Source organism: Thunnus maccoyii, chromosome 18 (genome assembly GCF_910596095.1).
Source record: "Thunnus maccoyii chromosome 18, fThuMac1.1, whole genome shotgun sequence".
Taxonomy (NCBI): domain Eukaryota; kingdom Metazoa; phylum Chordata; class Actinopteri; order Scombriformes; family Scombridae; genus Thunnus; species Thunnus maccoyii.
In genome coordinates this window covers 9,132,451-9,154,224 of record NC_056550.1, presented here as the reverse complement: position 1 = coordinate 9,154,224, position 21,774 = coordinate 9,132,451, and the positions used below count along the sequence as shown (strand labels likewise).

Genomic DNA, 21,774 nt, shown 5'->3' with positions numbered 1-21,774 from the left:
GCTGCTGCCCCCCATAAAACTGCAACTGTACTTGCAGTACAGCACTGGTGTTACTGTAAGGGGGACTTTTTTACCTTTTAACAGAGCCAAGCTAGCTGTTTCCCCCTGTTTTGAGTTTTAGTGCTAAGCTAACTGTCTCCAGGGCAAGACAATGAAATCAGCAATTAAGTGTATTTCTCAAAATGTCAATGTATTCTTTACTGGACCCCGAGGAGTTGGCCAGGCAGCTGAGCGACTGCGAGATAGAGAATGAGGCTCTGATATACAGGTCAAGGTGATGTAGGTTCATGTCAGGAGGAAAAGGCTACTGAGCTCTCCACCAAGCTGGAGACAGAGACCAAAGAAAATAAGTCTCTGAGGCAACAGGTGGAGCATTTAACCACCAAGCTCCAGGAGGGCCGAGAGACTAAAGCTCACTGATCAGCTTCAGAGAAAAAGAGAGAGCCACCCATCAGGAAGAGCTTGAGGCAGAGCTGAAGTCTCATGCTGACACAGTGAGCGAGGACCAGGAGCTGATCTATAAGCTGAGGGCTTTGAGGTGGGCCCTCTGTGAAATGATGGAGCAGCAGATAAAAGACCTGAAAATAAGACTTGATGGACAGACCTCCACCAACCTCGAGCTTGTCACTCAGCTCCAGGCTGAGAAAGAGGCAAGCCAGGCCCTCCAGGAAGAAACTGCCAAGCTCAAAGAAAAGCGGAAGGAGCAGGAGGACAAGGCCCTCGTCGCTTTACAGGCCGTTGAGCTGCTGGTAGAGGAGGAAATCACTGAGGAGATAATCCAAAGGAAAAAAAAAGAGGAGCTCAAGGTGGAAAAGAATCTGCCACTTCCTCAGTTTGAAGAGGAAAAGGAAGGATAGTCCACACCCACCAAGTGAGACTCCTAAACCAAAGCGGCTCACCCACCCCCTCCATACTTAATGTTTAAGGGCAGTTGAAAATAAAACAGTTCAGCTGTATATGTTCTATACTGTGTTTGAAATGCTTTTAGAAGATCTAGTGTTAAAAGTAGGTGGACAGGTAAACATGATAGAGACTGAGAGATTGGCTAAACTCAAAACTACAGCCAGAGCTTCATACTGAAAACCATATTTACAAAGTTCTTCAGTTTTTCTTGACTAAAATTACACAAAAACTATAACTGATAAACTGAATAAAACTCAAATTAAAATTTCAAAGGATTTTCTTCAACAAAATAAAAATTTAAAAAACTAAATTAATCCCACAGATAATTTCACTTGGAGTAGTCAACCTAAAGTGTTAACTGCAGGTTCTCTAAAACAGTGGTTCTCAAAGTGGGGTCTGGGGATCATTAAAGGGGTTCCACGGGGTTGTCAATAAATAGAGAAATAATTCATTTTCACTATAATTTCATACATAAGTAACACAATGACAGAATGTATGACTATTTTGGTCATGAGTTTCATACACTTTCTGTAATAAAACATCTAAAAGCAAATTTCTAATCAGATGGGACAAAATCTTATCAAATGGGGATCCTAGGTCTAATTTGTGTTAGTCCTTGACGAGAAAAAGTTTGAGAACCCCGCAAACCCACTTCTGCATAAATGGCAGTAAAATGTTTTTGTATATGGGACACAATCTTCTTAATTAGTGACAGTCAGCGGATAGTCTACTTGTCAGCAGTGTAGTCGACACACAGAAGGAGCATGCTACACTAGTGCAGTCAGGCCAGCTGGAAGCTCTGCTGTAAATACTTACCTCGGTACTATTTTTGTTCCTGTTTGGCGCCCATATTATTATCCATCTCAAACGAATACAACCAAAAGACGAACAGAGCTTTCATAGTCCGGGAGATCGACAGGTTAATGCGATACACATTGTGAAGTCATCCAGGATGAGAAAAATATAATTTCCTGTTACAGCTTTCAAAATACGACAGTTTCTGTCGACCCAATCGGAGTACAGTTTGAGAATACCACCTGCAAGTGTTTGGAAAGGAAGATATCGTGTCTCTGTGTGTAAGACAGCATATTTATTTCTGTGGACAGGCTCCTCCCTGCTGCAGCGCTGCTTGGCTTAACAGTGGCTCACCTGTCCTGAGATAACTGCACCTGTATAATTACTTTGATAGTTACTACATATTAGCATATTCACTGGTTGCTCATTATTTATCTGAGCTGATAAGAAGACCGTGGAGTTCGAAGAAAATAACCAAAGTAAAATAAATATTTGACTGCAGTTGACTCCACAGGTGATAAAAAAAGTGTTCCAATCACTGTCTCTAACCAGGTATACCTGCAATTTATGTGAAAAGACATAGAAATATACTGCTTTGAATAGTTATTTGTGTCCGATACGTTTTTTCCACAAAAAAAGATAAATTACCTGGTTAGAAATTCTCAGAATTACATCTACTCCTTCTCCCTCATTAATAATCCAGAATCTATGAATATGTAAATATATTCATTTTCAAAAGTTTAATTGCTGGACACAAGATATCTCCTACTTCACTGAAAAGTCCATTGTCACTGTATGTGCACTTGAGGCGTCAAGTTTCCACATCACACTTGTGTAAGTTCAATACTGGACCAGGATTAGCTTCAAAACTGATTGTGATGTCACAAATATTGCTCGTATGCCCCCTTTAACTTAGATTTTCAGTGAGCTCAGAGACACTTTCCATTTTCAGCAGATGAATGTGTAAACAGTCTTCCAGTGTCAAACTCATCATTCTGCACAGTGAATCTCAAACATCCAACTGAAGGGACGAGAGGAAAAACATTTTTTTGAATGGAAGGGGACTTAAAGCAGTGGTAGAGTAGAGAGGGCTTATGTGTAATTTAGTGTGGCTAGTGATGTCATAAATTATTGGCACAAAAAACTAAAGGTAATGGCATCTTGTGTGTTTGGAATTTTATTGATTATATATTTTTATTGGTAGCCCTATGTATGTGCAGAATTAACTACCACAGTATAAACACCACATTGATTTTTTTTGCTCTTTTCTGCTCAAAGATCATCTGAGTTCATAAAAGCTGACTGCAGTCAAATCTTTGAAGTAACACTGTCTTAATTAATGTATCATATAACACACACATAGAGTTTAAAAAATGACATCCCACTTATTTCGATGCCCAAAAAGCTACCACCAGAGGTCGACAAAATTCGGCGCCTCGTTGACTGAGGGGGAACCAATCTTTCCGTCGCAGAGGACGTGGTCGATAATACTGACGGACCAATATGGCGGCCAAACACGCCCCAAAACAAATGTAAGATGTAACTAAAATGTGTGTTAACCTGTAATTTGGTGCATTTTACATGTGATAATGTCCATATTAAATAGAGGGTCCATGATACATATTCAGTACAGTAACAGGCAACAGACGTAAACGCTAGCTAGCTTATCGTTAATTAAGCGCAGCTTCCTATTGAGAGCTACTGGACACACGTTAACAAGTCGTATAGTTCACTATGTGGGGTGAGATCGAAACTCCCGTTAAAACACAGCCGAGTTTGTATGAGAGGGATGACCAGAGCAGATTACCAGAGGAACCGGTGACACAGTCCCAGTCCCGGAGATGCCGGTTAGACAGTCCCGCAGACACTGGGCAGCTCCAAGACACTCAGGTGAGACCACCAGCATGAGCTCCATATACACTATTTTATGTAACGTTAAGACAGTTTTATTTCAGGGTATCTGCAGGTCTTGAAAAGTTTTGCAAAGCATGGATTTAGTTTTCCTCCTTAAAAAAGGCCTTAGAAGGTATTTAAAAGCCTTAAATTTCGTTCACAGAGGACTTCAATGTTTTTTTTATGTTAGTTATAATATGTTTTTTATGTGATCTTGGCAAAACCTTGCTGGAAAATCCCCAACTCTATTGTTCCAGGCCTATGACTTTAACTGAATTGCTTATTAATTCATATGAATTATTTTTAATTGGTTAACCTATCCATCCATTCATCCATTGTTTTTTTGCTGCTTATCCACGTCCAGGTCATGATTAATGAGTAATTGGTCGTATTATTGGGAATGATTGTTATATACTGCCAGAAAGTAATGACAAAATTTGTGAAACTAATTTAAATAAATTAACTTTTTTTCACATTGTGCTTGGTAAATAATTGTAGCTCTTATCATTGCTAATGGTTTGTATTGATATCATTTATACTTTGACTGTGAAAGTATTAAATTGCATTCTATGTGTTATTAAAATGTCCTTAAAAGTCTTAAATTTAAATTGGTGAAGCCTGCAGAGACCCTGTATTTATATAGCACATTTTATTACAGGTATGTGCCCTGGATGTATAATGCAAATACCTGCCCACTGTGCTCTGTCAATGTCATCATTCTGCTTTACACTAAATGTGTTTCTGGTTGTCTTTCATGAGCCAGGCTGTGTCCGGTTGTGTAAATGCCATGTTAGAGGCCATAGTGCTGAGCGGAAGCCTAGTGAAGAGCCAGCAGATAGGAGAAGCTGAACTGACCCCAAAGGAGTGCAGAGAGGAGCTACTACATCAATTCAGGAGCAGACCACTGGTGTTCCTGGAGAGGTACCATGTATGTGTACACAGCTCTATGTGTGAATGTATGTGTCCCACACATCCTTATTATAAAGGCTGGTACAATTATTAAATTAAAAGTATAAAACAACCACCTTTGGATACTTGTGTATTGCTAAGTATGAATAGGCAGTGAAGTTTAATGTATCAGAGGTGTTATGTTCAGTGAAGCGTATGTGCTGCCCTATCTGACTCTATCAGAGATTCCCAGATGACTGGGAACTGGGACTGGTTCTTCAAAATACACTTAAAAAATGTTCTTATAGGACTTGGCTTCATGCTCGCCTGTTAAACGGTTGCTTGGATTTTTAATAACCTTCCTAGAATACGTTGTAACTTGTTGCATTCAGCAGGTGGAGAGAGCTATAATGACAGTTACTGGGTTCAGTAAGTCTTAAGAAAGTCTTTCCGACTTTGTTGGTTTTAGAAAATACTTAATATAAGTGCAGCACCACAGTCAACCTGACATGTAAGAATTACTACATCATTTGGCAAAGGGATTTAACATGCTAACAACATATGTGTTTCAAAAAAAGGTTACTGTGTTAACTTATTTTTTTTGTGTTATCTACTCTTCCCCCATTTCCAGGCCTGCCTGAAGCCTCAGCATCTGTCAGCATTTACCCACGTCAGCTCAGACCCACGTGCCCAGCACTACAGCAAAGTGATACAGAGACAAGCTGCAGGATGCACCAACAGGACCAGGGTCCGAAACCAGCGCTACGCTGCCCTCAGGGCCCTGGAGAAGGGTAGGGACTTTGATTTTCAACAGTGTCAAAAATACAGATGGGTGACAAATTAAAGGAAAAGCCAACATAAAATGTCTTAGTAAAGTTTTAGGCCACTATGTGCTGCCAGAACAGCTTCAGTGCACCTTGGCATTGATTCTACAAGTCTCTTGAACTCTTCTGGAGGGATGAACACAAAAGATATTCCCTCATTTGGTGTTTTGATGATGGCGGTGGAGAGCGCTGTCTAACACATTGGTTCAAAATCTCCCATAAGTGTTTAGTTGGGTTGAGATCTGGTGACTGTGAAGGCCATAGCATATGATTCACATCATTTTTATACTCATCAAACCATTCAGTGACTCCTTGTGCTCTATGGATGGAGGCATTGTCATCGTGGAAGAGACCATTCCCATCAGGATAGAAATGTTTCATTGTAGGATAAAGGTGATCACTCAGGACAACTCTGTATTGATTTGCAGTGACCCTTCCCTCTAAGAGGACAAGTGGACCCAAACCATGCCAGCAAAATGCCCCCCACAGCATAACAGAGCCACCAGATCCCCTCACTGTAGGGGTCAAGCAGTCAGACCTGTACAGCTTTTTCCTTTAATTTGTCATCCATCTGTGTATATATATATATATATATATATATATATATATATATATATATATATATATATATATATATATATATATATATATATATATATATGTATGTATATATATATATATATATGTATGTATATATATATATTTATTTATATAGGTACATATCTCCTGACACTACAGTAAAATAAAGGTGAATGGAATTTTGTTTATGTCGCTCAAAGCATTAAAAAAAAACAACATTTAAAAGTCTCATCAGCAAGGGGACAGTCAAAATTTACCCACTGCTTCCACAAAAGAAATAAGAAGTAAGTTTTGCTGTTTAGTTTTTGAACAAGTCATTTGAATGTGGCTGCAGTGAAGTGTTGACTCAAGACCTTTGCCTGTGTAACTCAGTTCATCACCACACCAATCACTGGTGGTCCTGTAGTATGTACTCTATACCTGATGAAATACATGAATTGCATGTTGTTTTTTTCTGCTCACCTTGTCATCTCTGTTCTTTTGCGCCACCTCCTTTCCTAGAGGGTCAGTATTTCAGTGAGGAACAGATGCGGATGAGGGAGCCGCTGCTGTATGAACAGTATATTGGCCAGTACCTGACTGATGAGGAGGTGAGAAGAGAACATGCAGTGCCAGTGTTGTCATACACAAAGGATTTGCATTTGATTCCATTCATAACTTACAGCTGAGTTTAGATGGTTTAAAACTCCGTTTCTGAATGATTTCATTCGTGTTTTAGGTGCTAGAGCGCTCCCAGGAGGCCATGTTGGACGGTGCACAGGGGGGACCAGGAGCACCCGGGGGAAGCACAGGAGGGCTCGCCCACCTCCTCCTCAACTCCTACCAGGAGCGTCTCATCCAGAATCGCCTGCAGGAGGAGCAGGAGAGAGAGGATGGTGCACAGGAAGAGGAGGAGGATGAGGAAGATGAAGGTGAAGTTATAAGATATAAGACAAGAAATGCACAAAACACCAAATATACATGAGTGTGAAAACAGTGTGCTTGTGGATTTATTTTCTGTGTTGCTCAGGTGGAGAGACAAAGAAGAAAAGTGGCTGTTTTACTCTCACTGCTTCTCTCTCTGCTCTGTTCATCAGCATGTTTCTCTCTGTGTTCCCACTGCAGATAACGGAGTCCAGGAGAAGGCGTGGGAGCCGACCTCTGAGGAGAAGGCTCTGCTCAGGGAGGAGTTCATCAGTCAGATGCACCAACGCTTCCTTGATGGCAAAGACAAAGATTTCAACTACAGGTCAGCCACACCACCACTGACACTGACTGGGCATTCAGTCTGGGTAAAGGCTGCATTAGAGTTCAGCAGACATTGGTCAGGGTACAAGACAGTTTAGATCTGGCTCTGGTAGATAAAACCATTCCCCCTAAGTATCACTACAAAGATATATATCTTCTGAAGCCTGATTGAGATATTTGGGATTTCTTCCATATTTTATGAAAAATGCAACATAAAAATATTTGGCGACATCAGTAAATTACCACTGAGTGAGCAGCATTGTTGGAAATGTTATTCTTGTTACAATAAACATGATTTTGGTGTTGAATTTATAAGGTTAAAGAGCTTTTAAATACAAATAAAAGCCTGTTTTTTCAGATGGTGTAATGTCACCGTGTACAGTAGCTTCATTTATAGCTGTAGTAAAGTAGCAACATCCTAGCTAACTACTAGTGAACTAATGATAGTGTTAAAGTTATCTTCAAATAGTTACTGGCAAAGTCTTCAATTGAAATTTGGGGAAAAAAATCATATGCTCTGGTTTATACTTTTGCTGGTTTTACTTGGGGCTTCAAATTTTAGTTCACTGTGAGATAAATGACGTGTATGTTTGTGCAAACACAGGATCCTGTGTTTGCACAAACAGATGTCACCGAACCTTTTGATAAGCTGCCTTGAGAAATTTAACGTTGCTTTTGTGTAAATTGTGTGTGTGTGTGTCTTTTATAGTGAGGTGGATGAGAACCCCGACTACGACAACTTGGACATAGTCAGTAGAGATGCAGAGGAAAAATATTTTGATGAAGACGATGAGGAAGAAGAAGAGGAAGAAAACATGACAGAATAGTAGCTGTACTAACAGTAACAACTGTTTTACAGTCTCTGATCTGAGTGAACTGTGAATACAAATGTACAAAATAAGGTTGTGTTTTCTTTTTTATGTTACACCTGAATGCTTAACAGCTGGTAATAAACATTGTTTTGCAATTTGTATGACTACAATCTTTTTCCAAACTCAGAGAAACTGAACAGCCTCTTTATTCTGCCTTATATAATAAAATGACACAATGTAGCTCAAAACCTCAGAAATTCAACAGCAGTACACAGAAAATACTGTGTACTGAGGAAGTGAATCAGCTTCATCATTTGAAATGTTCATTTTTATGAGATGTACCAAGTCATGTTTTTTAGTGTATGTACTAAAATATATGTGAAATATATGTAAAAATAACATTCAAGTTGATTTCTGAGTATCCAAATTATGCCCTATATAAATAAAACACATTTGCTTATACTATTTACAGTACCATTAGAAGCTGGATGTCAAGGATGTCATCACCTGACAAGAGGAAATAAAGTTTGGGCTGACGTATACACTGATCTTTAGTTTTTAGGTTAATGTGTAAGATTTTAAATGATCCATTTTCTCTTTAAAAACTACAAACTGTAGTAAGAAATTACAAGAGTTAGTACAGTACAAAGATATTCCAAAAGATTTCAATACCTCAAATGGTTACTGTGGAAATTTAGATTTTTTTCAGATAAAAGTTTGATCTTGTCTGAATCTTTTCAGTGGCATTCCTGACTATGGATTGAGCAAAGTTGTTAAATTTCATCATACATCACACAGTGTATCACGTCATACAGAATGGATCTAATTTTCCAGTGGGCCTATAATCAAAAATGCAGTTGATGACTGCCACATTCTGGCAGAATAAGGGCCTTAAAATGAAACAAAATGTGTGTGACACAGATGCTTAAATTTTTTATTGCTCAAGGATTTTGCAGGGGTTAAGACTACATTTTTTGTCTTTGAGTCACAAGTCAAGTCAGGTCTGCAAGCTGCAAGTCTGCAGCTCTGTAGAAATCATCATTGGCTATATCACAAATGACACATTGGATACAAACCTTTGATAATGTTGGTATGTGTGTGTTTTTTTTTTGGGGGGGGGGTTGTACATTGGGTCTGATATATGGCTCAGAATATGAAATTTTTCACAATTAGCCCAAAGTTCTCAGATGGACTCATTTTTGCTCCCACTGTTGAGAAAGAAAGTAAAAGCATTTTAGCATCTTAATTCTGAAAATTACTATGTCCACAGCTGTCTTAATCTGTTTTTTAATCTAATGTTTGTTTGAGATCTAACCTTGGAGATCTTGTTTGCAAGTTATATCTGGCCTGGCAGTGTAAAATAAATACTAGGAGATGGTGTTCATTCAGGCGAAGACATGCACATTTCAGAGACAGGTGTGTTGGGATTACATGACAACGATACATCACTTGCTTTGTTGTTTGCAACCAATTTCCAAATGGAAGAACAGGGCCTTAAGAACATGATGTCAAAGTTCTTTAAAACTTGCCACCAAAATGTGATCTCAAGCAGTTGTTCAGAGTTTAATGCAAGTAAATTGCTATGCCTTCAACTGTGGGAGACCAGACACAGATGGAAATGATGATGGTAAAGTTGACAATAATATATGCAATTAATAATAAAGCTGTTGGTGTGAATTAGTCAACTTTACAATAAGACTACAGTGACACGCTTTCATTGTTTAAATTTCTTTATTTGCAGGGTGTAGTATTCCTCTTGCAACTTTAAGACTTTCAATTGCATTTTTATTTTTTCTCTCTTTAGCTGATCAAGGTCCATCGTATCCAAATTAAAGCCAGCAGAGGGCCCAGAGGATGGACCCTCCAACATGTCTGAGGCTTGGACTGTTTGGGGACACCTGTGGAAGAAAAAATCTATTATGGCCGTGCATGTAAATGAAGCATATTTGTTTATCCAAATAATGTCATCATGAGACTACCTTTTTTCTTGCACCATCTCTTGTAATTGAGCCACACCAGCGGTGGTGATATCCGAGTTCTCACCAACCAGCACATTCACACGTATAGTGGGAGGGCCAACACCTGTATAGTTAGTAGAAAAATTCAAATTTGAAATGCATTTTAAGTAATTACACAAAAAATAGACAATGTTTCCAACAAAACAGAATGTAAGTTATTAAACTTATATCTACAAAAAGCACATGAAACTGTTGATTTCTTACTCGTCGCCTCTATGCTTTCTTCTTTAAAGCCTCCAATGGACGTTGTGTTTGCATTTTCATTTGCAAAGGCTTGACCACTGGCTTCAAATGGTGGCATGTAAAAATGCTCAGTATCAGCACTGTCACAGTCTTCAAAATGTTCAGTCAACTGTCTCTGCATTTCAGGCCCCATCGCTCTTCTCCTCCATTCTTCCTCCTTCTCTTCACAATGCCCCATTTCCGACTCTCGGACTTCTGTCCCCTGCAAGTTGTCTTTGCAGAAGACAAAATGTCAAACAAATAAAGATATTTTTTTCAAATTCCTGAAATCTTAAACCATTGTACTATTCAAGGAACTGTTTAATCTTCATTTGATGCTAACCTATAATGTCGGCAGGTTTGATTTCTGGGGATGAGGTAGTTGATGATGGAAAATTTACAGCTTCAGTTTTGATTTCTCTTTGTCCATGTTCTTCACTCTTGATATTTTCACTCAGCTCCTCTCCATTTTCTTCCTTAATACCTCCAACGACGGGTGGTTCTGGTATCTGAGTGGGATCAATGTGTCCGGCTGATGTGACGGAGGTGTCATTCTTTGCCGAGGCATTGCATCCTCTCTTCTCTTCACTCTGTGCATCCACTGTAAAAAAATTGGCTGCTCACAAGTTACAGAACAGTATCACTTGAATTACAAAGTAATACTGTGGAATTAGCAGACACATATTTCTAGATTGAAATGGGATGAACATTAGACGTGGTATGAGCATCACTCTACAAATTAACTGATTTAATCTCACTGCTCATACTGTAATAAATTGCTGACTTTGCTGAAGCAGGAGAGAAGCAATAATAATAACATTTGCAAACCTATTACTGGATGATCTGTGCAGTTGGACTGACAATCACGCCTGACCTGAAACCAGGACACATACAAAAATAATACAGAAAAATGTGACACAGTTCATCAGAACTACTGTGCTGTGTATTATCATTAATATCATTACTATGGTAAACATTTTACTTATGTTCATAACTACAGTATAGTGTGTTATAAACCATTTAATAAATGTTTATATACTAATTATACAGCAAATGCTAAATAGGGGGATTTAAAGTAAAGTGTTACCAGTATTATGTTTACCATGTTCACCCTCTTACTTTAGCGTGCTAGCATGCTAACATTTGCAAACTAGCACTAAACACAAAGCACAACTGAAGCTGATGGGAATGTTTTGTAGGTATTTAGTCATAAACCAAAGTAATGGACACATTTAAATTTTGACCTGATGAAGGTACTAGATGAACAGCTGGATGTGTAGGCTTCAGTGTGTGTATCTATCTATTCAATGGTCTATTTCACGCTAAACCACAAACTTCATGCTGGCACGACAGGAAAGGTCAGTTCTCAGTCTTACCTCTGGCAGCCTCTCGATGAGAACTTGCAGTTTCATTTGCAATGCACTTTTCTTAGCTGCTGAAATGATCAATTTTGTCTCACTCCCTGAAAGAAGAGGATTGATATTGAGACATCCACCAAGAAATGCTTAGTAGCCTAACATGCCGTCAATTTCAGCAGATGAAAGTTGCTATTAGAAAAGTCACCTTCAAATGCATCGTTGTCACTGTCGTTATCAGCAACAACAGGAATATCCTCATCTTCCATTTCTCCCTTTTCCAGTTTATCTTCCTCTTCTACAACCTCTCCTCCTTTTTCAGTCCCTACCCTTTCTTCCTCCTCCTCCTCTGTCTCTGGTGCCAATTCTTCACTGCCTGGATGCCAGTCTTCATCTTTAACATCATCTTCCTCATTTCCTTCACCAGATTGTAGGCTTATTTCTGACTCTTTGATAGGAATATAGTCATTTGAAATTGTTAATTACTACTTGGTAGGTCTAAGCATTGAATAAATATAAAATGGATACTATTAAGTTGGCATGCACCCTCTCTTAATGGTTTTTTTTTTTAATTCAAATGCTGGTTCAAGTAACAGTTAGAAGTTGTAAGAAGATGCAGACAAACCTTCAGAAAGGCTCCCTGATTCATGGTCTGATGACAGGATTTTCTTATGCTGGAAGAATAAAGATAAAATACTCATTACTGTCAAAGTTTTATGAATTTGTTTAAGAAAATCTGTATCACAATGTATTCTGAAGTTCAGTTACCTTTGCAGTCTCAGTTCTTCTCCTTTTAAATCCCTTAGTGGTTAAAGAACCTTGCTGTGAAGTAAGTAGTGTTATTTAGTGTTTGGGCAGACTTTCTTAAATAAAGAAATGTACACCATGCTTAAAAGTTAAAAGAAAAAAAAAAATCTTACCTCAAACCAAAACTGTAGAGGCTTATTGTCATAGAAAATACTTGTTTTCCATTTTTTACTGTGCCCTTTCCCTCCAAAGTCCTCAAAGGCAGGTGGAGCAAACCAGTGACCTTCACACTCAATACACTCCTTGCCTAATCAGCACCCCAATACAGCAACACAAATTAGAAACAAGAAGGAGGAAATTACTAAAGAACAATCAAACGAAAACAAAAGATGTGTTGAGTAAACTCACATACAGTACAAACACAAGATCCTGCTCACCTCTGTCCAGCTTTCCTACATCCAGGATGCCCTTCTTGTTTCCACAGGTTACATGTAAGAATCCTGGATTTGGCACACATTGACATAAATGGCAGGAGCTGCTCACACAGTTGACATTCAGCAAGAAAATGTTTGACTGTGACATGTCAAGGACATGTTTTGTAAAGAATTCAATAACCCAACTTAATGTTAGACTCACTGTCTTCTTGTGTCCTCTGGTTGTGGGTGTTCTGGGTGGATGGGCCTGGCTGCTCATTTTCTTCTTCTTCATCCTCCTCTTCATCCTCCTCTTCGACTTCCTCTTCCTTCTGCTCATCATCTTCAAAATATCTGACTCTCTTTCTAAACCTTTGGCTAGATCTCCTGTCCCTATCTTCTTCTTCAGAAGAAGAAAGACTTAACCGAGTCCTTTTTCTCTCCATTCAGTATTTTCAAATAATTAAAAGAGAAACACAGTTGAGTTCTCAGAGCAGCTTATAATTAAGCTGTTGCATTCTTACCTTTTGAAAGGCATTTTCACCTTTGTTTCAGTATTTACACGAAAACTACAATTTTAAAAAACAGAGGAATAGCACCTATATAGCAATATTTTTGTCCTAAAAAGCATGCTCCATTTTTTTCACTGCCTGGGTGGCACAGGGAAGAAAATATTTGCATACCACTGCACAGATCGAGGTTCAGGTTGTGACAGTGGTGCATCCGGTTTGGCCCTGAGGAAAAGACGTAGCACCATTAGTGGTTGGGAAGCAAGTGAGAGATCCTGTCCTTGTGGTCTGTTTGTACTGTGTCTCTCAAGCTACATAATTCAAACAACAACAACAAAGAAGACCTGGATTGGGAATAAGAAACTGCAGTGGTTCTTCTATGGTCTGTGGAAGCAGAAAATTATTTCATTTATATGAATTGTTTGTCCTTGTTTAACCTTGAAGATGGCCTAGTGGCCTGCAACCTACTAACATTTTAAGCTACATAGTGTTTTTATGAATATAATTTCAAATATGATTCATTCTTCCAATAATAATTTCCTGTCCTCCTCCCCCCAATTATATACTGTATGTGATGCATCCTTGGTTTTTATAGTGCCCTCAATCTAACTAATCTAGACTAATGCAGATGGCTGTTTTTTGACTTAATCCAAGAGGTTAGGTAGTGTAGAAATGCAAGAAATTTGTTTTAAATTTAAAAAAATCCCCCTCCCCACCAATTATGTATCTTTCAATTTTGTATCAATTCCATTTTGATACATGACCAGGCACCTATGTACATGAGTACAAGTGCAATCTCAAAAACAGAGGAATAGCACAACATTTTTGTCCTAAAAAGCATGCTCCTTTTTTTCTCTGCCTGGGTGACGCAGGGAAGAAAATATTTACCCACCACTGCACAGATCAAGGTTCAGGTTGTGACACTGGTGCTTCTGGTTTGGTCCTGAGGAAAACAAATTGTACCATTAGTGGTTGGGAAGCCTGTGAGAGATCCTGTCCTTGTGGTCTGTTTGCACTGTCCCTGAAGCTACACAATTACAAGACCTGGGCTGAGAGTAAGAAACTTCAGTGGGTCTCCTATGGTCCTATGGTTGCCCGTCATTTTTGTTTTACTTCAGACCTCCTTTGCAAAGATGCTTGTGGTTTCCTAATCTGCTGCCCACCTGATGGCACAGCAGGGTCTATCCAAAGAGTCCATGTTCAAAAGCTCGGACACATTTAATATCATGTATTATTACTATTATTATAATTGTTATTATTACTACCATTTTGGCACAGTACACACAACCTCACACAAATTTCTGCAACACAGTACTTATATAACATACTTAAGGTGCAACATTCATATTGTGCACAATGTATACTGTTAGACTTCACCCTACATTGATATGTCAGTGACAACTTTTTATATAAATGTGTATTGCATGCTTTTAAAAAAGCTCATCTTTTTGAATGTCTATCATTTTAATATGGACCAGACAGTTTCAAAGAGACTGTGGGTCTCCCCTCAGACAAAGCTTGGAAAAAGGTGCTCCCTCACCACCCATTAGTTTACTTGCCTAGTTTCACTCTGATCCCGGATGCATATGGGATGATTGTGTTATCTGATCCCATAGACACTCAACAATTGAGCCAAGATAGCCTAATATTGTTGTTTTACATAACCTTAGACTACACAGAATACATCAAAGTCTGTCCTAAGGTTCTTGTGCTTCCTAGCAGATGACAATAAACGTGAACCTCCCACACAGGTGTCTAATGAAAACATTTCTTCACTGAGTCAGCATTCCAGATATTGTCACACCCATTGGTTGACATATTACTTCTTATCACTTCTTTAGAAAATGGGAGAATGAACATACTAATACACCTCCCAGTTTCAAGACAATGAAAAATGTCAGTGCAATAACTTTGCAAGTTATTATAAATTCCAGTTTTTAATTTTGAACAGAGTTATGAACTGTACAAGATCAGTCATCCAACATAGACTATATCCTCTACTGTTGACGAACCCAATGATAAGTTTCTTTAAATTCTCCTCAGAAATTAAAATGTATTTTCGCAGAACTAAACAGCCTCCCACCGCTTCCTAATGACTGTAGATACTCACGCTGAGGTAAGCAGAAAGGGTCGGGCAAATCGTTCCGTTTCTTGTAAAAAAAACCCGAAAAAAAGACCGCGAGAGCATACGGAAGTATGCTGCTGCTGCCCCGCAGTCCCAGTCAGAGAGAACTGTCAAACTAGTAAGTCAGATGAAACCACGTGAACTCACTTCTCTCATCTCTTCAACTGTCCGATAAATACTGTGACGTATACATGTTAATATATGACAAATTCACGTTTATCGCGACTCACATAGGCTTTTGCCCACAATGCCACATACAGCATACAATGTGGCATTATTATCAACCATCTGACGTGAACATAGATGCGTTAAGTATCGTATTGCACAATTCACCTTTCTTTTGCTTAACAATGAATTTATGCAACAACACTTTCAATCCATCGGACAGTTGTGGCAGCTATTGATTGGCAACTATTTTATTCCAATTACAGCAAAAAGCTCAGCAAACACACAGCGCCTGTTCATCTGTTCATCTGTTCAATCTGTTTATTATGAACGATTGTTTCACAAAACTGGAGTAGAAACACACAACGGACTTGACATTTGTTATTCAAAAATCACTATAATAATGACAGATAAAATCTCAAAACATTGTCCTACCTCTGCTGATTAGGAAATGAAACAGAAACTGAGCAATAGACACGCCTACAAACTTAGTCAATCACCAGCAAAGAAATTCAGCCGTTTGAAAGTCACCCAGCATGTTATTGTGCAAGATCTACCACTAGGGGGCGCTGAAATATGAAAATCACTCCGTGTTCAGACACCGAAGAGGCAGAAAAATACTGTCACAACTAAGCAATTACAGTTCTGAGAGGTAAACATTAACATTTCCTTTCTTTCTTTCTGCTGGTTTTATGTTTTTTATGCTGCTGGTTTATGTTTTATCTTTTATGATAGGTGGCTACATCACCGTTACAGACACATTATTGCAAATTGCCACAAACATACTATGAAACATATGAAGAATATCTGCTTAAGTAAACCATTTTTTGACCATAAAACAGTATTAAATTCCATTTCAAAACACAATGTGGCTCATTAGCATTTTTTTACAGTTTTGTTACATGAGTGGATTCAGTCTAAATCAGGAGAAAGCTATAAAATCTAATCTTTTTTTCTGGTTTTTGACAGATAGATTTCATAAAACCTTTTTTTCCAAACAATTTTTTTGAAATACAGTCCATCACATTAATTGAACATCTGTTATAGAGTTGAGGAAAAGATGACTAATTACTAACAATGCATCACTATCTAAACACACACCTACTCAGTTTTCTTGTTAGACATCCATGGTATTTTTCCTGAAGTAGTTTGAAACATATAGAAATAAATGCACATCAAGATGATCATCATCGGTAGAGCCCAAACTATTCCTAAACTCAAGAGTGCTCCAAGGAAGAACATGCAGACCAAAAGTAGCAGTTTGAGTTTTATGTTAGTTGCCTTCTCTGCAGCCAGTCTTGCATTTTTCTCCTCTTTTCTCCACAGCATCCTCTTCTTCATCTCCAGTTCTTCCCCCTGGTAATGCTCCTCCAGCTCTCTCTCCTTGCGGCTGATCTCATCATCTCTCTCTGTCAGGATGCTCTCCTGTCTTTTCCTGATCTTCCTCTCCTCTTCAGGGTACAGGTCCGTATGGTAATGACCCCCTGCATTCAGGGCCATCAGGGTCTGGATCTTTGCGATAAAGCTTGTCACCTGCTCTGGTTCCTGGTCTTCTTTGTTGTTGAAGACATGGAAGCCACCACTACACTTGCGTATGAAGCTGCGGAGGTTTTCTTCACTCTCAGTGATGACGTCGTTCATCGTTTTTCCCTCCAAACGATCCCCATGGGTGAACAGCACAATAGTGTAGTCCCACACTCTTGGGCCAAATCTGTTTTCGATCAGTTTGTTGGTATCTTCATCCTCCTGAGTCATCCTTCCTACAGGGACCACTAACACAAAGACGTGAGGTCCTGGCTCCTGGAGTTTGACAGACTGCAGAATCTCTTGAACTATTTCCTCCTTTTTGCGATCTGTCTCAAAAAGCCCTGGTGTGTCAATCACAGCGATGTCCACATCCCCAACTTTTCCAACCCCCTTTTCACAGTGTTTAGTGACTCTCGCCAGACTCATGTCTGATTCAAACACCTTTCTTCCCAGGATGGTGTTCCCACTCGAGCTCTTGCCTGCCCCGCTCTTCCCAAGAAGCATGATCCTCAGGGGCTTTACCTCTGTAAGTTCAACAAATAGGAAACACAATAGGTTTGTTTTTAGTCATCAGTGTGGTCTCAGCCCACAGCTTTGTTCACCTTTACAAAATAAGTCACACTTACATTGTGTCATCACATTATCACAAATGCATTACATTTTAGTTATTCGTGTTGCTGATTTTAATATAGAGCTGAACCTAACAATTATTTTCATTAACGATCAATTTGTCAATTATTTTTTCTATTAATTGTTGGTCGTTTGGTCTATAAAATGTCCAAAAACGGTGAAAAATGTCACCGTTTCCAAAAGACAAGGGTGACGTCCTCAAAAGTCTTCTTTTGTCCTGACCAACAGTCCACAACTCAAAGATATTCAGTTTACTATCATAGAGGACTAAATAAACCAGAAAATATTCATATTTGAGAAGCTGAAATGAAAGAATTTGGCATTCTTAAAAAATTACTCAAAAAGACTAATCGATTATCAAAATAGTTGGCGGTTAATTTTCTGTCAATCGCCTAATCGATTAATAAACTAATTGTCTTTCACTAATCATTAGTATACAGGTTAACACACTCAATGTGCTGTATGGTACAGTATATGGTGGTGTGTAAGCTATTACTATATTAGTTAGTTTTTTCTCCAATATTTTTGTGATAAAAAATATGAAAGCACGTAAACAAGATGTCATATTCTAGGTTTCCCTCTAAAATCTTCTTTTTGATATCACCATATTCTTTTATTTTTTCAAATAATCAAGTTTTTCTATGATTAGCCCAACTTTCCAAGTGGGTCAAAAATGACTTCTATGCATTTGCAGAGGAAATGTACAGAACCCTTTCATGCTTATAAGTTATTTCTGTCAGGTTTGTATTTACTGTGAACCACAGCTTGACAACCCTTAACTTTATCATTCAGCTACTTTATATTAAATAGTACATGTAAACATTCTCTCTATATTGTTTTATTTCAGAAAAAAATACTATCACTAAATTGGTAGCTGTTTTACATGTTATTCACACATTGATTTCAATTGTGTTAAAGAGTATCTGTTATTATAATGATATTAACCTGCTTTGTTGCCAACTAGCAGCACTGTATTTGGATGGGATCCAATGACATAAGTAAGTAGCTTAGTAGCCTCATATAGAGATTTCACAGTGTTTCCTCAAGGTGCTTACTAAGGAGCATGATAGAACACATAAGGAGTCAGCTGAAAGGCCATGGCAAACTATCAACCCAGTTCACTGAAGCAATGGGGAGGCATGAAGTGGCACCAAAACAGGGTCACGTGAAAAACATGTCACATCTGCTGAGTAAAAGCAATATAAGCAATATACTAATGTCCAATGATCACAGCCAGAAACAGTCAAAAACACAAATGTTTCTTGCTTCTTTTCTTTTAAAATGTGTTAAAATAAAAATTACAAAGCTTCAATAATTCTTGTGTGGAATTCACAAACCTATTTTGTGCAAAATTATGAAGATAGTATGTAGAAAATCCTCCTTCCTGCCCAGTCCTAGGTGGGCAGGACTCAGCCTCAACTTAATAGGCCACACCTGAACTAATAAGAGGTCTGGCTCAGGCCCTGCTCAGTCTCTTTTTGTTTGCTGTAACATTCTGGTCTGTATGTAGAAGCTGCTGTTTCTTCCAGTTGACTGTAACCCTGGATGCGTTATTTGAGTAAGTTATGGATATTTGTTATGGTTACTGCTGTTTCTTTGTCTAATGACCAAATGAGTGCTTTGATTTGATTAAGATTTATTAGAGTACCTTTGTTTACGGATTGTTTTCATTTGCCTTTTAAATCATCTGTGACAGTCAACTATTTAAGTGGAAATCTTTTGAACAAGACAATAAAGTGTTGAACTGCTCTCATCTCTGTTCCTCAACTTTAACTGGTGTGCCAGTGCAGCGGCTCTTTAAATAACCCAGCTACCACAAAGTCAAGATTCTACATAGTCTATTTATTTCTAACAAAATAGTCGATTTTGACCCAGTTACAGAAGAGTGTTTCCTGCTTTTCCACACTGTTTCCATTTCTGTAATTTTGTTATCTTGGTCTGTTTTGTACACACAATAGCTTCTGCATTCCTGTCCATCCTGGAAGAGGGATCCCTCCTCTGTTGCTCTGAGGTTTCTGTTTTTTCCCTGTTAAAAGTTTCTGGGGGGGAGTTATTCCTTATCTGAATCGAGGTTCTTGGGATGTGCTGTACAGATTGTAAAGCCCTCCCCCAAGGCTGTGATATTGGACTATATACATAAAAATGTTCTTGACTTGACTAGATCCAAATGACTGTTAGCTTAGGGTTAAAATGCAATAAAACAAATGTTTACTGGAAAAGAAGGGATGACACAGAGTGCCTGTTCATTTTCAATTACTGTATGACTTAAATGTGTTTTTAAGGGTGTCATGTAGACTTAAAATTGTGTATTTAGCTATATTCAGACTTTTATACTCTTATAACTATAACTCTTTCAATTTGCACATCCAATGGAAAGCAGCCAGGGCAGAGCAAATACAAAGCTGTACAAATGACTGTTACAAAGTCTTAGTGTAACTGAGACAAAAATGGGACAAAAGGTGACAGTACATGCAGTACTCTGACCTTTTAGTTAGAGTAAAACTGTGTACTTCAATAAGTTGCTTTAGGTAAAGGCTTCAGTCTGGAAAAGACAAAAAACACCTCTGCTAAACCTCCCCTCTGTCTTCCCCTGCTCCTTTTTCAGACCTGCCCACAGCCTCTCGACATGTATGAGCAGGATTCCTACGCAGTTGTGAACTTTCTACATTACTGAAAAATTAAGAAGTGTGACTAAGTAATTCCTGATAATGAGTGACAAAGTGTCGGGTGGCTACATTTGTCCCACGAAACAAAAGAGAAAATAAAGCACAGCTTATTTTAAAGAACTTACAACTTTCCTGACAGTACGGCTAGGTCTACATTTTTGTTACCAATAACTCCAGAGGGCATTTGTGTTCATGAGCAACTAAAAACAGCTTAACTAAAAGAGTTAAGACTAAAGAGCTCATTTTCATACTTACGTTGCCCGAGATCCTCCTTCTCTGCAGATGACATGTTGTCAGAGTTCATGGCAGAAGCAGATCCAGCTCAGTACTGCCTGAGTTTACAGAGGTTTCTTGGAAACAGCTGACTTGTCCTCACTCGCAGTGTAGTTATTCTTAATGTTCGATCTTGCGAGGGGAAGTTTATTTGTTCAGATCAGTCGTGATTTCAGCTTTTCTCCTGTCTCTGTGAAAATGTGTTTTACAAGACGGAAAATGAAAGTAAAACCATGAGGACATGCAATGACGGCAGGAAACTTGCTCAACACAAGTTTCACAGGTTTCAAAGGCCAACGATCTGAAAAATATCCTCCTAGAAAATCACTGCCGGCATTAAAGTACAGCATATTATACAACAAAACTTTAACTTGTGAAATAGTAAAAACCTAAAGTAGAATTATGTGTTTTCATGGTGCAAATATATACTTTTTTCATATTGTCAAGTGACAGAAAACAAATGAAAGCGACACACTGAACACCCGTAACTCACTGTCTCATGATGATAGTCTGCATACAGATGATTTCTGGTTTCTTTCATAGCAGTGAATTAAAACATGTTTGTGAAGATTTGTCTGCAGAACAGCTTTTAAGTTATTGAAGTGTTTTAAAGGGTCACTTAGCTGATGAAAACTACAAAAGTATTTAAACGTATTTAGGTTTCAAATGAGTGCTTTGTCTTTACAAGTCTGATGAAGGCTCCATATGAAGTGGACTTATGAATACCTTAGCTGACCAAAAACCAGTTAGTAGATGAGCAGCACCATCTACTGGCCAAAACATTTTATTGATAAAGGTGCATTAAGGGCCACAGTATCCACAGACCACAGCAGGTTCTGCCTTGAAAAATGATGCAAATTTGCATCACGAAAGGTACAGTATGTAATTGTAATAGTGTTGTAAACATTGTAGATCATTTGTACTTTATTATGAGATGTTAGATCAACTACTCTGTACTGTAGAAATGTAGAAATTTCCTATACAAATAAGGGTATTTGAGTTTTTGAAATAATTTCTGTATTATTTTATTCTTTTTTTTTTTTTTTTTTTAGAGTTTTTCTCTTAATCATGTGGTTGTTTCAAACAACAAAAATGTTCATAGTTGTGGGCCCCTCAGACAAAGTCTTTTCAACTGAACATTTGAGGAAAATTATTTTATTGGATGTTAGCACTGCAAACTGGCATCAATGAAGACGTAAAACA

General features: G+C 38.3%; 4 protein-coding genes across 8 annotated transcripts in view; 1 reads left to right on the top strand and 3 right to left on the bottom strand.

Annotated features, from left to right (window-relative positions):
* Window positions 1-6,431, bottom strand: part of LOC121884772 (myocardin-related transcription factor B-like) — a 43,657-nt gene extending 37,226 nt beyond the window's left edge. Inside the window, exon 1 of the mRNA XM_042393765.1 lies at window positions 6,345-6,431. Coding sequence (XP_042249699.1) covers window positions 6,345-6,352 — 8 coding nt within the window. The 5' untranslated portion in view covers window positions 6,353-6,431. The remainder of the gene's footprint in view (window positions 1-6,344) is intronic.
* Window positions 3,165-8,080, top strand: ccdc97 (coiled-coil domain containing 97). The gene is made up of 7 exons (XM_042393766.1): window positions 3,165-3,588; window positions 4,355-4,519; window positions 5,111-5,270; window positions 6,384-6,472; window positions 6,601-6,793; window positions 6,987-7,110; window positions 7,819-8,080. The coding sequence occupies exons 1-7, from the start codon at window positions 3,433-3,435 to the stop codon at window positions 7,934-7,936; spliced, it is 1,005 nt and encodes a 334-aa protein (XP_042249700.1). The 5' UTR covers window positions 3,165-3,432; the 3' UTR covers window positions 7,937-8,080.
* Window positions 8,081-9,633: 1,553 nt separating this feature from the next.
* On the bottom strand, window positions 9,634-15,991 carry LOC121883390 (ABC transporter F family member 4-like). Of its 5 annotated transcripts, none has more exons than XM_042391629.1 (14): window positions 15,911-15,991; window positions 14,074-14,128; window positions 12,900-13,410; window positions 12,701-12,763; window positions 12,437-12,570; window positions 12,285-12,338; window positions 12,142-12,190; window positions 11,725-11,964; window positions 11,538-11,623; window positions 10,990-11,035; window positions 10,505-10,777; window positions 10,144-10,395; window positions 9,901-10,003; window positions 9,634-9,819 (listed from the first exon to the last, which is right to left on the bottom strand). In XM_042391629.1, exons 3-14 carry the CDS (start codon window positions 13,120-13,122, stop codon window positions 9,636-9,638), a joined length of 1,707 nt encoding a protein of 568 aa, XP_042247563.1. In that variant the 5' UTR covers window positions 13,123-13,410; window positions 14,074-14,128; window positions 15,911-15,991; the 3' UTR covers window positions 9,634-9,635. The 5 variants fall into 5 exon arrangements, with proteins under 5 accessions (XP_042247563.1, XP_042247561.1, XP_042247562.1 ...); XM_042391627.1 differs by having other exon boundaries at window positions 14,078-14,128; XM_042391628.1 differs by lacking the exon at window positions 15,911-15,991 and adding an exon at window positions 15,296-15,681.
* On the bottom strand, window positions 15,771-21,384 carry LOC121883394 (GTPase IMAP family member 7-like). The gene is made up of 3 exons (XM_042391634.1): window positions 21,065-21,384; window positions 20,554-20,761; window positions 15,771-17,526 (listed from the first exon to the last, which is right to left on the bottom strand). The coding sequence occupies exons 2-3, from the start codon at window positions 20,600-20,602 to the stop codon at window positions 16,577-16,579; spliced, it is 999 nt and encodes a 332-aa protein (XP_042247568.1). The 5' UTR covers window positions 20,603-20,761; window positions 21,065-21,384; the 3' UTR covers window positions 15,771-16,576.
* Window positions 21,385-21,774: the final 390 nt, after the last annotated feature.

Excerpts from the sequence above, each read along its gene's own strand:
- ccdc97 (XM_042393766.1), top strand. The coding sequence starts at position 3,433 with ATGTGGGGTGAGATCGAAACTCCCGTTAAAACACAGCCGAGTTTGTAT. Across the intron at positions 5,271-6,383 it reads CCTCAGGGCCCTGGAGAAGG|AGGGTCAGTATTTCAGTGAG; the intron begins GTAGGGACTTTG and ends CTCCTTTCCTAG. Across the intron at positions 7,111-7,818 it reads GACAAAGATTTCAACTACAG|TGAGGTGGATGAGAACCCCG; the intron begins GTCAGCCACACC and ends TGTCTTTTATAG.
- LOC121883390 (XM_042391629.1), bottom strand. The coding sequence starts at position 13,122 with ATGGAGAGAAAAAGGACTCGGTTAAGTCTTTCTTCTTCTGAAGAAGAA. Across the intron at positions 12,571-12,700 it reads TGTAGGAAAGCTGGACAGAG|GCAAGGAGTGTATTGAGTGT; the intron begins GTGAGCAGGATC and ends GGTGCTGATTAG. Across the intron at positions 11,036-11,537 it reads TCATCGAGAGGCTGCCAGAG|GTCAGGCGTGATTGTCAGTC; the intron begins GTAAGACTGAGA and ends TCCTGGTTTCAG.
- LOC121883394 (XM_042391634.1), bottom strand. The coding sequence starts at position 20,602 with ATGAACTCTGACAACATGTCATCTGCAGAGAAGGAGGATCTCGGGCAA. Across the intron at positions 17,527-20,553 it reads GAAGGAGGATCTCGGGCAAC|AGGTAAAGCCCCTGAGGATC; the intron begins GTAAGTATGAAA and ends TTGAACTTACAG.